We start from the raw sequence: 17,522 nt of genomic DNA, 5'->3' as shown, positions 1-17,522 counted from the left end.
ACTTTTTTTGACAATCGTGTATGGATTTTAAATATTTATGTATTTGTGTGATATTCAATCACATATTAAGACTACTTTAATAACTGCAATTTGTTTTGTGTTAGTTGATATTTTCAATTTACTTTTTTCAAATCTATTTTTTTCATTTATTTTTTAAGGTAAATTGATTTTGAACCATTTTGTTGTTGTTTATTTTATCACATTTTACTTCATGAACACGGATTATTTTTTTAATACTTTCAGCTTGTATTAATGGGCCTTATTTACCTCAGTTGCTGATTTGATTGATTTTAGCACTCAATAAGATCAATAAAGAGATCCAGCAGGTTTCCTGCTGGTGTCTTGGTTTTGACGGATTTCTCAGCAGGCCCTTGAACGTCTCTGCCTTGGCGGTTCTCGAGTTCACATCTCGCGGGACTACACCGCCGCTGCGCAGTTGACCTGTGGTTATTTATTGCACGTTTGTAAAGTTTTTGTGTGTGTTTGTTTTAAGTTAAATGTCTGCATTAATGCCTTTTTGGTAATTATCTAAAACGAATAAACGCTATATAAGCCGAAATATGGCTTATATAAAAAAAAAAAAAAATTGTATTTCATTAATTTAATTATTCTTTTTTTTATTTTAGGGCGGATGTTTTTTTTCTTTTCCAATGGCGATGCCAGCGGCGTGTGACGTCACGACGGAGTGTCCCATTTTGCCCTTTACACCATTTCAGCCCTCGTGAACTCAAACACAACAAGCTGTGACGTCACTGTGACCGCGAGGGTGGGGGGGGTAGTTTTTTATTTTAGGGTGGACGCTGGGATTGGGCCAGACCTCACGCTGGCAGCAGATCTCGCGGTGTTTGATCGAGTGGAAGGGGGCGGGGTTGCAAAGCAAAGGAGGGAGCGGAGATGTTTGGAGGCTTTTTTTTTAATATAAAATTATTTATTTAAATAAAAATGGCCGCCGTGGAGAGCGGAGAGGAGAGACTGTAAGTGAGGTTTTTACATTTTATCCTCCGTTAAAGCGCCGCCGCCGCCGCCGCCGCCGACGAGCCTTTTCTGTCGTGTGTTTTATTGAAGCCGAAGTGCGCTGGTTTCCGGCCCGGCCTGTCCCGGCCGAGCGGGGTTAAGCGGGAATACGTCACCAACTTACTGCTAAGTCTGTACTTTAGCCGCTGCTGTTAGCTGTTAGCCTTTAGCTCGGGCCGCTCCGACTTTCCGCACAAACTCCCCGAGAAGTGGGCCCGGGGGCCCGGAGCACCGGAGGCGGTGTGTCCGGCGCCAGCGCGCCTGCCCCGGTCACCGCCGGTGCCTCCACCCGCCTCCGTCACACAGCCAGGCGAGCTACTGGGCTGCTAGCTGGTTAGCAAACACAGTGTTTTCATGTGAGGCGGGCGGGAGAGCGGAGTCCGGCTGTTCACACTGCTCACCACTAACCCGGGTTAGACCGGGTTAGACCGGGCTACACCGGGTTAGACCGGGCTACACCCCCCCGCTGCACGCGCACACCCGGCTACACCCCCCCCCCATTTAGCGTAAACGGATTATGTAGCCTGTTAGCTGATAGCTGCCTCTGCCGCTGAGCCACATTGTGTGTGTGTGAGAGATGTGCGTGCGCGCGCGCGCGCGTGTGTGTGTGTGTGTGTGTGTGTGTGTGTGTGTGTGTCGGGGCTGCAGGCGGGAGTCGAACTTGTGACTTTTAGTGTCTTTGTTGTGTCCCAGTTTCTTCTGCAGCTCACTTCCTGTTCCTGTGGTGACTGATACACATCCACCTGCTGCAGTAGTACACAACACACACAACACACACACAACACACACAACACACACACAACACAACAACATACACACAACAACAACACACACAACAACACACACACACAACACACACACACACACAACAACACACACAACAACACACACACAACATACAACAACATACACACAGCAACACAAAACACACAACAACATACACAAAACACACAACAACACACAAAACACACAACAACATACACACAACATACAACAACATACACACAAAACACAACAACATACACACACAAAACACACAACAATACACACAACATACAACAACACACACAACAACATACACACACAACACACACACAACAACATACACACAGCAACACAACAACACACACAGCAACATACACACAACAACACACACAACAACACACACAACAACACACACACAGCAACACACACAACAACACACACAAAATATACACACAACAGCAACACAACAACATACACACAACATACAACAACATACACACAACATACAACAACATACACACAGCAACACAAAACACACAACAACATACACAAAACACAACAACACACAAAACACACAACAACATACAACAACACACACACAAAACACAACAACATACACACACAAAACACACACAACATACACACAACATACAACAACACACACAACAACATACACACACAGCAACACACACACAAAACACACAACAACATACACACAACAACACACACACACAAAACACACAACAACAACATACACACACAAAACACACAACAACATACACACACACAACACACATACAACATACACACACAACAACATACACACAACAAAACACAACAACATACACACAAAACACACAACAACATACACACTCACACAACAACATACACACAAAACACAACAACATACACACACTACACACAACAACATACACACACTACACACAACAACATACATACAGCAACACAAAACACAACATACACACAGCAACACAAAACACACAACAACATACACACAAAACACACAACAACATACACACACAACAACATACACACAAAACACAACAACATACACACACAACAACATACACACAGCAACACAAAACACACAACATACAAACTAACACTCACGGTAACAAAAAACACTCAACAACAACATCACACCAAGACAAAACAACATGCTGACACACAACAACACACCACTGCTCACAGTAACACACAGCGTACACACACTCAGTATCACACAAAGCATACACACAATAACAAACAACATACACAACAGTACACAAAACACACACACAGCAACACGCAACATCACACGAACACAGTAACACAAGACAACGCACACTCACAACACACTGTAACATACTAACACAACTTACACAACAACACACGAGCACTCAAAGTAACACAGAACAACAACAACACAATAACAAACAATATACTCAAAACAACACAACATTAACACAAAACAAGACGCATTCATAACACACAACATACACACACTCAGTATCACACAATAACAAACAACACACACAAAACAACAAACACTGTAACACTAACACACAATAGCACACAAACAAAACAACACAAACAACACAACACACAAACAGTGACACGTGTTTGAATGTTTTTATGTCTCCGTCCTACGACAGTATTTACATGATCTTGTATGTAAATAAACAACGATCAGCCACAACGGGACTGACAAGTGACTACGTGGTTACCATGGCACCGGTCAGTGGGCGGGGTTTAGCAGGTAGTAGGTGGACTAAACTGATCAGTGGGTGGAACGGGATTGGTTGATGAACACGTCAAAGAGTTCAGGGTGTTGACTCCGCCTCCAGATTCTGGTCTCGGTCCATTCAGCAGCCGGCGTTTCGTTAGAAATTATTAACGTAAAATTCAACCGGTCTTCGCTGTGTTTTGTGGAAGGTTTAAATTTTTTCAAATATCATCGTGATTTCTTCACTCGACAGAAGTTCCTGATGACACCACTACCGCACAAAGTAAACCTTTCAAAATAAAACGTACTTTTAAATCTTAAAATATCAATAAAAATAGGAACGTTACTGCTCTGAGCTAGCGGAGCGGTTCCGAACTGTTTGGTCCGTGATCAAAAGCTGTATTCAGATTTTTCAAGCTGCAATTAAACACAACATTACATCATGTTAACTTTACATCATATTAACTTTACATATTGTTTATTTTACATCACATGTTGTTTACTTAATGTCTGATTTACATTACGTCTTATTTACTTTACATCTTGTTTACTTTGTCTTATTTACTTTGTCATATTTACTTTACATCGTATTTACATCATACTAACTTTACAGCTTCTTTACCTTACGTTTATTTACATTACATAATATTTTCTTTACATTTATTTACATTACATCTTATCTACTTCTACGTGAACTTTATTCTCCAGTACGTTAATGCGCGGAGCTCTTGTATTTACATTTACACCTAATTTCACACCCGGCAGGCAGCTGTGAAAAACTCCTTCTGGAAGAAAATTCAGAGACATGTCGCTCACACTCTGAAGACGTGACGAACATCCGCCAAAATAAAACCGACAAAATGTTTTTACATTTGAACTTGAATTCAAATAAAGTTGGATTTGTCTCACGGTGAAAAGCGGATCTTCATCACATCCCTGCATTTATTATTTACAGCCAGAAGGAGGAAGAAATCGAATCAAACAAACAAACAAACAAAACATATCCAACTCATTCCCTATAGAGCCTGAACAGAGTACACTGACATTTATACATATTTACACGTAGTCTGTAATAAAAACAACATTTAAATTAAAGCAAAACACAATAAAATATTAAAAAAGAGGAGCTGCTTTATGGACAAGAAACAAATACATCAAAAATTAAAACCTGAGTTTCTACTTTCATTCATTTCGAACTGCATCCTGTTTCTAAAGCGGACTCGTTCATTTAATCTATAAGTTTCTATCATGATTTAAAACCTCATTGTTTAATCTTTTCTCTGTTTTCTGCCAGAGCGCTTTTCAGTTCAATCTCGTTCCATCTGTCAGACTCCTGATGAGAAACGGCCTCGGAGGGTTTTAACGTTCCTCTCCGTCAAAAATAAAACAACAAACTCAACATTTGTTGTTGGTCGGACGAAACAACGGGAGAAGCAGAGGCCAACATTTTATCATAGTTTTTATGACAGTTAATATACGAATCAGTCGATCGCTGGACAGTTATTATGATGTTAGGAGCCCTCTGAGTATAAAGATGGACAGGGTAAGAAAAGAGTGAAAGATTTTGTAATAAAAACATCAACAAAAATAAAATAAAAACTTTAGATCCAAGTCAATAAACTGCAGGTGGAAGTAAAATGTTTTTAATCCGAGTGGTAACCGGCGGTGATGTCACCCGTCGCTTTGTGAACTGCACCACAGGCCTGTCAATCAAACAGACACGCCCCCAAAAACAGGTCTTCTTGAATCTTCTTTTCTAATGAATGAGGGATTATTTTCAGATGAACCTCCAGAAAACTAAGAAGAAGGAGTGACTTTAGCTAACAACACCGAGATAACTGATGGACACATTTTATTCACTTTGGATTTGATGAGAGAAGTTGAATGGGAGTCTATGGAGCCGGAGGCTTTTTGGAGCCGACCTCTAGTGGCACTCGCTGGTATTGCAGCTGAAGACACTTCTGCAATCGGCCTCATTTTTCAGACCCGGAAGCTGCGAACAGTCTGTGGTTGTTTATGAAGTTACAACAATTGTTTAGACCCCCAATGTGACCACCTGAAAGACACTTCCACCACACTGGTTAAACAGGCATGATGTCATCTCTTCTCCACAGGGAGGAGGGGCAGGAGGGTGAGGAAGGATCCGACGACCCCCAGCCTCCCACCAGAGAGAGAGAGAAGTCCCACAGTAAGACCAAGAAGGCCCGCAGAGAGCGTCGCCATGCCGACCGCGGGGCGGAGACCGCAGCCTCGGCCACGCCTTCCACAACTGAGCAGCAGCCACAGACGCAGGTAAAGTGTGAGGACAGGTGGGAGTCCTGGGGGAGGGGGGGGACTTTTATCACCTATCAAAACGAGAAGACATAATCCGGGATGAGGTAAACGTGTTCGAGACACGAAGCTAGTTTCCTCTCACCTCATCCCCCCCGTAGGTGGAGGAGGCTGTGGCGGGGCCCTCAGAGCCGGGGTCGGCGCTGGGGTCGGAGTCTGGGGCCGGCAGTGAGTCTGCCGGATCTCCCAGGCAGCGGCGCTCCATCATCCGGGACCGCGGACCGCTGTACGATGACCCGTCGCTGCCCGAAGGATGGACCCGCAAGCTGAAACAGAGGAAGTCTGGACGCTCCGCTGGGAAGTTTGACGTCTACCTGATCAAGTAAGCTTCACCCCCCCACCCACCCGTCCCGACTGTGTGCTGGTGCCCCACGATGAGATGAGAGTAAAAGCACCGAATGGAGTTGACGTTTAGTTGTTGTCTTGCGGTTCAGCTCGGAGGGAAAGGCGTTTCGTTCCAAGGTGGAACTCATTGCTTACTTCCAGAAGGTCGGCGACACCACCACCGACCCCAACGACTTTGATTTCACCGTTACTGGGCGTGGAAGTCCGTCCCGCCGAGAGAAACGACCCCCCAAGAAACCCAAGGTGGTGAAACCGTCGGGACGAGGCCGCGGTCGGCCCAAAGGTACTCAGGCAGTAAAGTCTGAAGTTAACTTGAAGTCGTCGTGTTTTGGAGTCCTTCTGAAGTTTCTTTCTTTGTGTGCATCTCTATCTGTCTTTGTGTTTGTGTAGGCAGTGGGAAGATGCGGCAGGCGACAGAAGGTGTGGCCATGAAGCGCGTGGTTGAGAAAACTCCGGGCAAACTGCTGGTCAAGATGCCCTTCGGCAAGGCAGAGTCCTCCACTGGCACCACGTCGACCGCCTCAAAGGTAATACTGGTCTGCCACTCAACTATCCGAGCAAATCAATGAGCAAATCATCTCTTCCACGAATCAGCACCTTGTTGTGATGGACTGGCCTAGGGAGTTTTCCGATGACCGTTGGAGCAATCCTTCAGCAGCTATTAGTCGGACCTCCAAAGACAAATTGGTCCCAGGTGACCTACGCATGTTCAACATCCTTATATATACCGGGTAGGACAGGAGCCTGGAGGCCTCGTGCCCAACCAGTCTGAGCCTGAAAGAAGGCCATCCTGCATATCCCGTGGAAGGGTTATGGACATGGACTTCATGGGAGCCTCAATGTTGTGGCTTGACGATAGTAGTTACCTGAAGAATCATCAAAGGCACACTACGGGGGGAATCTTACCAAAAAGGCTTTTAGGATCGGACCAACCCAAGGAACTCATGAATCAGCTGAAGGTACCAGAAGGACAGTGGTTTCTGTCAGACTTTGGGAAGGCGCTGAGTTAGAACTTTCAGTAGGACTTTGCCTCAGCTTGCATGTGCTTTCGTGGACTCTGAGAAGATCTATGACTTCCACCTGTGATGTCTTATGATGACCGGAAGGGTGTCACAGTGTAATAGACGCAGTGGACCGGCCTGTGTGAGTTCTGTTTATGATTTTCATGGTGGGGATCGTAGGGCACTACCCGGAGGATGCAGAAACTTCAGCTACAGCTTGAGGACCTCACACAATGCCGTCTATTTGTTATGGTTGAATCTTTAAAATATCTCAGTAACGGTGTTGACGCTAATGCTTCTCGTTGATTCCCCTTCAGGTGGTGTCTCCTGCCCCGGTTCCCAAGTCCCGTCCCGGCAGAAAGAGGAAATCGGAACAGGAACCTCCGCCCCCACCACAGACTGCCCCCAAGAAACGGGGCAGGAAACCGGCCTCGGCCTCGGCCTCGGCGGCATCGTCGGCCACCCCCGCCTCCACCTCCTCGGTGGCAGCCTCTGGCAGCCCGATGGCCGGGAGCTACGCTGCAGCCGCCATCCTGGCTGCCGAGGCCAAACGGAGAGCAGCCAGGGAGTCTTCCACCAAAGCCGTCGTCCAGGAAACAGCGCTGCCAATCAAAAAACGCAAAACGAGAGAGACGGTGGAGGAGAGGGAGAGCGTTCAGACGCCAGCGGCCACAACAGCCGAGACGGGAAAGAAGGCCGCCGCGGAGGAGGAGCGAGGCGCGGCGGCGGCGGGATCGCAAAGCTCGGACCCGCCGGCCGCCCCCTCTGAACAGAGCCAATCACAGAAGCAGCCGTCTGCTTCCGATGACGGCCAGTCACATGGACACAAGGCGCACAAAGGGCGTAAGCACAAGGAGAAAACAGGAGTAGCAACCGGAGACGGAGGGAGCAGAGGAGAGGAAGTAGACGAAGATGTAGGCGAAAAGGGAGGTGAGGAGGGAGGAGGTGGAAGGAGTAGCAGCAGCAGCAGTAGCAGCATCAGCCCATCAAAGAGCCACAAAAGGAAGGAGCGACCACCTCACAAGCATCATCATCACCACCACCCACATCATCATCACCATCGCCACCAACAGCCCTCCGTCTCCACATTGGATCACCCTCCTCTTCCTCCTCCTCCTCCTCCTCCTCCGCCACCTCCTCCTCCTCCTCCTCCTCCTCCAGCCTCTGGACACCCAACACCCTCCAGCCACCCAACACCCTCCAGCCAGTCCAGGGCTGAAGTCGAACCCCAGACCGTGCCTCAGCTAATGCCCCAACAGTCGCAGCACACGCAGCAAACTCCACCCAAACCGCAGTCCAAGTCTGCACCTCAGTCCCCGCCGGAGCCTCGGCATCCTGCCCCTCAACCGCGGCACCAGCCCCGTCCACAGGCCCCGTTTCCTGGTCAGTCCCAAACCCAGACTCGATACCCGGCACCCCAGTCCTCTCCTACCAGACATGTCTCGCCCCAGCTACGGCCCCAACAACCCTCACCCCAAATCCACAGTCAGCCTCAGGCCACCAACCAGAAAGCTCAGTCGCAGCCTTTCCCCCCCGCAGCCCAACACCGAACCCAGCTTCAGTCTCAGCATGCCCCACCTCAGTCACCCCCCCTTCAGCCCCCGTCCATCCTGCAAGTTCATTCACCCCAAACAAGACACCCACAGACCCAGTCCCCTACAGCACCCCAACCTCAAACCCAGTCCAGCCACCAGTCCCAACCCCAAACCCAGCTCAAACAACAATCCCAACTCCAGCACCGGCAGTCACTTCAGCCTCAGCTCCAACCTCAGGCCCGGAACCCAACGCAAGTTCAGAGTCAATCCCAGTCCAGATCCCCAGTCCAACCTCAGTCACAATTGCAGCCCAGAACCTCTGCCCAAATGCAGCCTCAACCCCACTCCAGAACCCCATCCCAACCTCAACCCCAGTCCAGAACCCCATCCCAACCTCATCCCCAGTCCAGAACCCCATCCCAACCTCAACCTCAACCTCAGTCCAGAACCCCATCCCAACCTCAACCTCAGTCCAGGGCCCCATCCCAAACTCAACCCCAGTCTAGGACCCCAATCTCAAACTCAACCCCAGTCCAGAACCCCATCCCAACCTCAACCCCAGTCTAGGACCCAACCTCAAACTCAACCCCAGTCCAGGACCCCATCCCAACCTCAGCCTCATCTGCAACCCAAGCACCAAGTGCAGCCACAGACAAGACACCCATCGCAACACCAACTCCAGACTCAATACAGACCACAACCCAGACAGTCTCCTTCCCAGCCTCGGCTACCCCAGTCCCAGTCTCAGTCCCAGTCTCAGTCCCAGTCTCAGTCCCAGTCCCAAGCACAGCCACACTTCCAGCGGATTCAAACACAGCTACGCCCCTCGCCTCAAGCTCAGCTTACCCGGCCGCATGTGCAGCACTTCCCACCCCACCGACCTTCTTCCAGCCTATCCAGGACCAACCTGGTCCCCGCTCAGCAGAACCAGAGCGAACAGCCCCAAGACCTGAGCACCACACGGCCCGGCAGAGGGAGCCTGCTTCCGAGCCGAGAGATCGGCGTGGAAGGCGCCAGGGTGGAAGGAAGAGGGGAACCGGCCGTGGCGGCGGACGGCAGAGAGGGTTCGGGAGGAGACAGAGGGTCGAACAGCACCTTGAGGTCTCCCGGCTCCGTGACGCCCGGACCTCCCGGCGTAGCAGGGGCCGGTCTCGTGCCCGGGGCCGACGGCAGGGCTCGGCTCCGGGCGGAGCCAGAAGCAGCGGGCGAGGGCAGGGAGCTCAGAGACATCGTCCCCCAGTCCGCCGTGCCGTGTCCGAGCCGAGAGGAAACCGTAGAGTCACGGACTGCCGTCAGCGAGAGAGTCAGCTGATCGGTCGGACCGACCGAACGGGGGGGGACCCGGTCGAATCGGTAGCCTGACGGACTGAGTCGGCACCAGGCAGAGGAGAAGGAGTGTGACGGGGGCCGTTCGTTGGGAGTTTCTGATGTTTTTACACTGTTTTCAGATAGAAGAAAAAAAAAAAAGGCGTCACACAGAGCTGGAAGGACTGTCGCAGCTTCGGCTCCGTTCGGATTCTGTCTGGAGACTCTGTAAAAGTCGCGGATTGGAGAAACCAGCCTGGCGCTGAGGGACAGTCGGAGAGGAGGACGGAGGGTGTCTTTTTCTAGGAAAAACAAAAGGAAAAAAAACGATAAAAGTGTGTGTGTATATATAATCAAAAGGCAGCTGTTGTGTCCCGCTAGTCTCCGTGGGGGAGGGGGGGAGTGGGAGGGGAGGGGGGAAGTAGTTTGGAACTAAAAAACAACGCTTAACAACATTACTCTGAACGAAACTTTGCCTCCAGAATATAACCTCGTTTTTTATTTTATTTTATTTTATTTTTTATTTAGTATTTTGATAGTTTATCGTTTCGTCTCTGTTATACAGCTTTAAACTCTGATATTATTGACTGACGGTCCCTTACTCATCGCTGTGCTGCTGACTGACAGTCCCTGACTTTATAGCCACACTCTTAACCGACAGTTCCCCCCTTCTCGAAACTAGTTCTCGACTGAAAGCCTCAGAGGTGATGTGGGGCGGGCGGTTTGCACCTTAAACTGGTTTCTTAGGAATCTCGCAGTTAGCTTTTTCTTCTTTTTTTTTCACCCCTATTTTTCCATTTAAAAAAAACAAAAACAAAAACCCAGAATAAACAGAGAGGAGGTCAGTTAATGTTTTCCATCCGCTTCCCAGACAGCCTCTTCTATGTAGTGAATCTGATCGTCGGGGTTTCGATACCGAAAAATCGTGACTCCCAAGTCCAGTCGAGTCAGCTGTTTTTAAGAACAAAACCTCCTCAATGTTTTTTTTGTTTTTTTGGTGTATTTCCAACACAACAAGTTGTTCTTCCAGGATTCTTCCACGCCGGTCTTCATGAGTCTCGTACGTTTCCGTAGTCTTTTTTTTCTTTCCAAAGGAAGCACTTTTTTTAATATCAAACCAAACCCACTTCTTACCGTAGCTTTATTTTTTATTTTTTAGTCTTAATGAAAGAGTGGGGGGGGAAACAACTTGTTTTTTCTTGTTTTTTTTTTAAAATCGTGTCTTCATGTTGAATGTCTGGAACAGTTTGCACTCCTCCAGTTTGTACAATCAACCGCCTGCATGTCGCTCGGAGACCCTGCAGGCCTTCAACCGGGGCGCACGTACGCAGAGGTCGACCCCCCCCGCCCCCGACTGAGGGCCCGGTTCGGCTTCGGGCGGGTTCAGCGGCGCCGAGGACGGACAAATACTATTCAGTGAGCAGAAAAACTTAACTGTGAGTCCAGGTTCTGAGAGAGATCCACAGAGCGCCGAGGGTGACTTGAACCTGGAGGTGAGCGGCGGTTCAGGACGTCCTGCGATAGTTCGAATTTGTAATACAAAGGTGGTGTAGCCGGAGAGCTAGCAACTTGTAGCTAACGTACTTAGCGGAAACTCCGGAGTAGCTGGTCGGAAGAACCCCCCCCCCCCCCCCCCCCGAAATAAAATGGTTACCCGCTCTATTCCTCCGTACATTTGGACCACACGACGCCCGATTTCCATGGCGATACATGTGCTTAGTCATCCAGGAGTGAGTTTTGTACAACAAAACAGGAGGAGGCGCCACCTGGTGGTGTCAGTGGGCGTTGCGGGAGATCCCAAACAAACCGTACCGTTAAAAGGACGACGATCTTCCAAAAAAAAAAAAGATGTTTGGTTGTAGCTTCCTGAGTCTTCCGTCAGGGTTTTTTGTTTTTCGTGTGCTCCGACCTGAACTTCTAGAGCGTTGCAGGAGCGGCGTGCAGAATTTAGCGGCATCTAGTGGATTTTATTGAGTTAAAAAAATTTAACTAGAATATTTCTCTTATGTGCACCATGTTTATTATCATGACAAGTGATTACAAATTAGTCTTTATCAAGTAGTAGTTCAAAAAAAGTTGCAAATTTGCTTCTCCAGTTGCTATTTTTTACTAATTTGGGGAATTTTATCGCAAAAACATTACTGAAAAATTCAAAACATTTTCATGAAAATGGCTTCAAAATCATGTATTTTTAATCGCAACAATCACAAAAAGGACTGATTACGAAGGGCTCATTTTTAAGGTAACGAAAACGATTCTGAGTTTTCACGTTTTTACATTTACGAAAACAATAACGACCAATATTCTAATTTCCCACACTAGCTGCTCCCTGAACGCCGCACGCCGGTCCTTAAACGCACCGCTCACAGCTTCACTTCATAAACCTCAAGTGTTTCTCTCAAGACAGAATAAAAAAAAGAAAAAAAGCCTGAATGTGTTCCTTCCTGGACAAATCTTAAACCGTGCCTCGCTCTGAGACGTCCTCGCGCTCTCGCCCCCCCGGAGCTCCGCCTCTGCGTACGCGGCTCCGCCTCCTGCCTCTCAAGTCTGCTCAGTTCGCTTTCACGCAGCTGCAGAAATCAAACGTCCTTCTTGTGATTGGACTCCATAGGACTCGACCTCGGTACAAACTACAGTAACCAGCCACCATATTTGCATGTTCCAGAGTTTTAGTGCCTAATAATATTGTGCGTCTTGCCAGAAGCCACCATGTCAGCCAAGCCATGTTGTGTTTCTAGACTTAGTAGTGATTGTGTGTGGTGACTTCATAGTTGCTAATATTGAGGATGAATATTCTGCTTTTACTCTGGTTGGAATTCAGTGGAAACTCCAATACACTGTCGCTGTAGACAAAACTAGTTTTTACTGTTTTCTTATTTTTTTCTTTCTAACTAAAAAGCGTTTGTTGTCCCCTGATCTGTGTCGTCTCGCTTGTCTTCACATTCCTTCCATTTTTCTTTTATGAAAAGCGGAGTTAACTTCTGCAAACGTCGCGAAGGTTCGATTAGCGACTTAAAGCAGAACGTAAATGATCTCGGAGCATCTGGACGTCCCGCTCCAACAAGAAGAAAAGACGACACCGAGCAGAAGCTGCGGGTCCGAACTTCAAACCGAGGACGTCTCGCCTGTATGTCGTCCTGCCGCCTGACAGCCTCGGTTCAGGGTGGAAAAAAACCCACTTTTTATTTGAGCCTGAGCTGCAGGAGATCACCCTGAATCGGACCTACGATCAGTATTATCTCGGTCTTTCTATCTTTGTGAGGACTCTGTCGAGTTCAAGGTCGCCACCGGACCAAAAACACCCTAAAGTCACTAACTGACTCCTTCTAAAAACCTCCTGACCGTCTCATGAAACTAAATCAGGAGCTATAATCTCGGTCCAAACCCGGTTCAGTCACCCGGTTTTGAAGTCGCTATCTGACCGCATCCAAAAACAAAATACTTCTGCCGTCTCGTATCGAGGAAAAAAAACAAAAACAAAGAGGGAAACCTCAAATTCCAAACTGGAGCCCCGACCGGGCCGAGAAACCTCCGACCTCAGATTGTGACCCGAGGATGGAGAATCACGACCGACACCAGAAAACCTGAAAACCCAACCTGAAGCCTGAGATCAGATTACAAGAGATTTAAATAAAGAAAATCAGCAAATGAAGTCAGAAACAGGGTCCTTTGTTTGTTTGTTTGTTTAGTTAGTTATTTGTTTGTTTAGTTAGTTGTTTGTTTAGTCAGTTGTTTGTTTGGCTAGTTATTTGTTTGTTTGGTTAGTTGTTTGTTTGGTTAGTTATTTGTTTGTTTAGTTAGTTGTTTGTTTAGTCAGTTGTTTGTTTGGTTAGTTATTTGTTTGTTTGGTTAGTTGTTTGTTTGGTTAGTTGTTTGTTTGTTGTTTAGGTAGGTAGTTGTTGTTTTGTTTGTTTGTTTGTTTGTGTGTTTGGTCGGTTGGTTGATTGTTTGCTCAGATGGTTGGTTGGTTAATTATTTATTTGTTTGTTTTCGGTTGATCCACAAAAACACCGTCACACAGCTGCATCAGAGTCAATCATAAACAAAAAAACGAACTTCCTCCGTCATGTTTGTCTCATAAAATCAGCCAATCAAAAGGTTCCTTCCTAAAAAATGCTCCATTGTTTTCTCACAATCATCCAATGAAGCGCAGAAGGACGTCACCATGACAACCACAGACTGCAAGGTCTCCTCTTCATTGACACGTTGGTCATGAACCAACATTAAAACAAAGATTCACTGCAGTTGACAGGTGTCCGTTTACTTCTGATACTTCGTTCCCCGTCAGTTAAAGCTCCGCCTCTCCATCACAGTTGTTTCTATAGCAACCTGCTCAGGCTTTAAGGTAGGGTCAATAATTTAGTTAAAATGAGCTGACAGAAGAGAAGAAGGAGAACATGTGACAAACAGGGTTCATAAAGTTAGCCGTCAAGGTTATCTAATAAATCTGACGTTCATATTTTTTAATTTAATCATTAATTTCCTTTTTTCACCTGTAGAAATGGACGTTCACACACATCAGCAACATCAAAATAATCATAAAAAAATAATTGTTGCTTTTGGCGAGACATTAAATAAACGAGTTGTATTTTGTCAAATAAATGAAACATTCATCAAAACGAAGAAACGTGACGTCACGTGACCTCTGACCAGGTTTTAAAAAAACAAAAAAACGGCCCTCTGGTTGGCTGAGCGGCTCCAGGTGAAGATGGCAGCTCGTGCGGCCGCTGTGCTTCCGCTGATGCTGCTGCTGAGCGGTTCGATGCTGCTCGGACCCTCCACCGGTTCCGGACCCCCTCCGGACCCTGAGCGGGGCAGGACGCAGCTGAGGCGCGTGCGCAGCCTCGCAACTCAGCCGCGTTACGGAGAGTGCTGGTCGCGAGCTCTGGAGCTCCTGGACACGCGCTGCAAGGACATGACATCAGAGGGCCAGAGCCTGATCGCGCTGCGGTTCGCTCACTGTCACCTGAGCAGGTAAAACATCCAGCTGTTCACCAACTACAGCGCACGTGGAGGGAAAAGAAACAGAACAGGAAGTAAATGAAGTTAAACCAGATGGAAGTTATTTTACTGTTTCTGTATGTATATAAAAATATAAATGAAAAAGAGTCTCACCTGTTCCATCTAAATTAGCATCTCCCCGTTTGACAGCTCAGGCAGGGATTTCCCATCATGCCCTGAGGGGTCAGAGGTCAGCAGGTGTACGAGTGCCATGGACGTGGTGGCCTTTAACACCTACACAGAGTTCTTCACACACACTCACTCCATCTGCCACTTCCTGCAGTCTGAAGCCTGGCAGAGCCGAGCTGAAAGCAGCATGCACAGGTGAGCTGGCACAGGTGACCTCACCTACAGGTGAGCTGGCACACGTACAGGTAAACAAACAGGTGTGTGTGTGTGTGTCAGGCTGACGGAGAGCTCAGCAGGTGTAGCTGAGCAGCTTCAGTCTACCAGAAAGATGGCTGAGGAACTGATTGAGGCCCAGAGCGCTGCCTTACAGGCTCAACAGGAGATCCTGACCAATGGAGAGGAGCTGAGAGTCACCCTGAGAGACTCAACACAGGGTAACAAAAAACAACACTATCACAACCTGAGAGACTCAACACAGGGTAAAAAAAAAAAAAAAACACTATCACAACCTGAGAGACTCAACACAGGGTAAAAAAAACAACACTATCACAACCTGAGAGACTCAACACAGGGTAAAAAAAACAACACTATCACAACCTGAGAGACTCAACACAGGGTAAAAAAAACAACACTATCACAACCTGAGAGACTCCACACAGGGTAAAAAAAAAAAACAACACTATCACAACCTGAGAGACTCAACACAGGGTAAAACACATTTATAAACAGCCTAAAAGACTTACTGCAGGTAAAACACAGTCATTCCTCTGAGAGTTTCTGCCCCCTGGTGGCAGCAGTCAGTCAGTGCTGCTTCAACCGGACGGCTCAGTGACGGTGTCGCTTCCCTCTCTCCACCCGTCGCCCTCTCAGGCCTGAGGTCGGTGTTCTCGGAGCTCAGCAGCGTCTCCAGGGAGCAGCAGGTGGCGCTGTCCGAGCTCTTCAACAGAGTTTCCTTCCTGCAGAGCTTCCTGCTGATGGAGGCTCACAGCCTGAGCTCCTGCTGCTACAATGCCGCTGCTCTCTGCACCTCCTTCCTTATCACCTCCACCCAGCGCTCCTCCAGGGCCAGGTAACTCCTCCCACTTCCACCCAGAGCCAGGTAACCCCTCCCACTTCCACCCAGAGCCAGGTAACTCCTCCCACCTCCACCCAGAGCCAGGTAACTCCTCCCACCTCCACCCAGAGCCAGGTAACTCCCCCAGGTGAGGTGGAGGTGACTGGAGTTCACTTGTTTGTTGTTTTTACGTGTAATTAAAACGTGTGTGTGTGTGTGTGTGTGTGTAGGTTGGTGTTGTTGAGTTTGGTGTGTTTGAATTTCTACCTGGAGAGGAAGATCTACCAGTTTGTGATGAGCTCTGATCATCCAGAACACCAACACATGGTCAGTATGCTCACCTGAGACTCACCTGAGACTCACCTGAGACTCACCCGAGAGACTCACCCGAGACTCACCTGTCGTACGTCACGAGGTCTCTCTGCGTGTTCCGTGTTCAGGAGCGCCTCTCCGTGTTGGTGTGCGTGTTACGGCGGGTCACGGTGTGCGTCGGCGTGTGCGTTCTGCTGCTGGTGTGCGTGCGGTACCGAGATCCGGTCCAGCAGAGTCTCCAGGTGCTGCAGCAGCTTAGAGAGACGCAGAGGAGCCTGCAGGAGGCGCTGCAGCACGCAGGTGAGGAGGAAGGGGAAGTTCAGGGAAGCTGCCGAGAGCTCCGGACAGGTGAGCGAAGAGCTGGGCCGATGATCCGATCCGGTTTCTGTCTGCAGAGAGTTTAGCGGAGCGGCGGAAGACGACGGAGGACGTTCGGCTTCCTGTGAAGGTGAGAACGACGGAGTTCACCTGAACGTCACGCAGGTGAGTCGCGCTGGAGCTGCAGACTTGTGATTGCTGCGACCTGTCACGTGACTTTCAGAGATCAGTGAGCAGGAGAAGAGAGGAGGCGCTGAGGAGGAAGGAGGACAGAAGAGAAGAAGAGGAGGAGGAGGCTCCGCCCACAAACAGCTCACACCTGTCTCACCTCTCGGACACAGGTGAGTCTCGTTAACAAGCAGCAGCGGATGTGAAGCCGCAGCCTCGTTCTCTTCGTGTTTTAACCGAGTGTTCGCTCTGCAGGTTCGAGAAACATTTCCCACAATGCCTCAGTGCAGAGTCCGGACAGGCGCCCTCGCCCCCCCTCCCACACCACCTCCACCTCCTCCCCTCTGGTCTACAGCATCCTGGTGGAGGACAAACAGGTGGGTTCTGATTCGGTTATTGATCCGTTATCAATATGTTTTCATTTCAACATCAATCAATCATTTCACATAAATTTGTCAGAATTCATGATAAAAATCAGAAAAACATTTTAGATATTTTTGCGGCTCTTTATATTGATT

At 48.2% G+C, this 17,522-nt stretch overlaps 2 protein-coding genes across 2 annotated transcripts; both read left to right on the top strand.

The window, feature by feature from the left end:
* Positions 1-895: 895 nt before the first annotated feature.
* On the top strand, positions 896-12,938 carry mecp2 (methyl CpG binding protein 2). The gene is made up of 7 exons (XM_069716616.1): positions 896-974; positions 5,620-5,797; positions 5,938-6,158; positions 6,271-6,464; positions 6,572-6,708; positions 7,500-9,187; positions 9,255-12,938. Exons 1-7 carry the CDS (start codon positions 943-945, stop codon positions 10,027-10,029), a joined length of 3,225 nt encoding a protein of 1,074 aa, XP_069572717.1. The 5' UTR covers positions 896-942; the 3' UTR covers positions 10,030-12,938.
* A 1,792-nt stretch (positions 12,939-14,730) lies between these two features.
* On the top strand, positions 14,731-15,801 carry LOC138631534 (uncharacterized). Its single transcript, XM_069716537.1, has 3 exons — positions 14,731-14,996; positions 15,174-15,347; positions 15,429-15,801. Exons 1-3 carry the CDS (start codon positions 14,731-14,733, stop codon positions 15,682-15,684), a joined length of 696 nt encoding a protein of 231 aa, XP_069572638.1. The 3' UTR covers positions 15,685-15,801.
* Positions 15,802-17,522: the final 1,721 nt, after the last annotated feature.

Source organism: Brachyistius frenatus, unplaced genomic scaffold, assembly GCF_029030835.1.
Source record: "Brachyistius frenatus isolate BFR_SWC_R1_liver_20210118 unplaced genomic scaffold, ASM2903083v1 Contig_159, whole genome shotgun sequence".
NCBI lineage: Eukaryota > Metazoa > Chordata > Actinopteri > Embiotocidae > Brachyistius > Brachyistius frenatus.
This window is presented reverse-complemented; position numbering and strand designations above follow the sequence as displayed.

What these genes read in the sequence shown, in the direction of transcription:
- LOC138631534 (XM_069716537.1), top strand. Translation starts at nt 14,731, where the DNA reads ATGGCAGCTCGTGCGGCCGCTGTGCTTCCGCTGATGCTGCTGCTGAGC. An exon ending in GCTCACTGTCACCTGAGCAG is followed by an intron (nt 14,997 to 15,173) that starts GTAAAACATCCA and finishes CCCGTTTGACAG; the next exon opens with CTCAGGCAGGGATTTCCCAT. An exon ending in GCTGAAAGCAGCATGCACAG is followed by an intron (nt 15,348 to 15,428) that starts GTGAGCTGGCAC and finishes TGTGTGTGTCAG; the next exon opens with GCTGACGGAGAGCTCAGCAG.
- mecp2 (XM_069716616.1), top strand. Translation starts at nt 943, where the DNA reads ATGGCCGCCGTGGAGAGCGGAGAGGAGAGACT. An exon ending in AGGCCGCGGTCGGCCCAAAG is followed by an intron (nt 6,465 to 6,571) that starts GTACTCAGGCAG and finishes GTGTTTGTGTAG; the next exon opens with GCAGTGGGAAGATGCGGCAG. An exon ending in CCATCCCAACCTCAACCTCA is followed by an intron (nt 9,188 to 9,254) that starts GTCCAGGGCCCC and finishes ACCCCAGTCCAG; the next exon opens with AACCCCATCCCAACCTCAAC.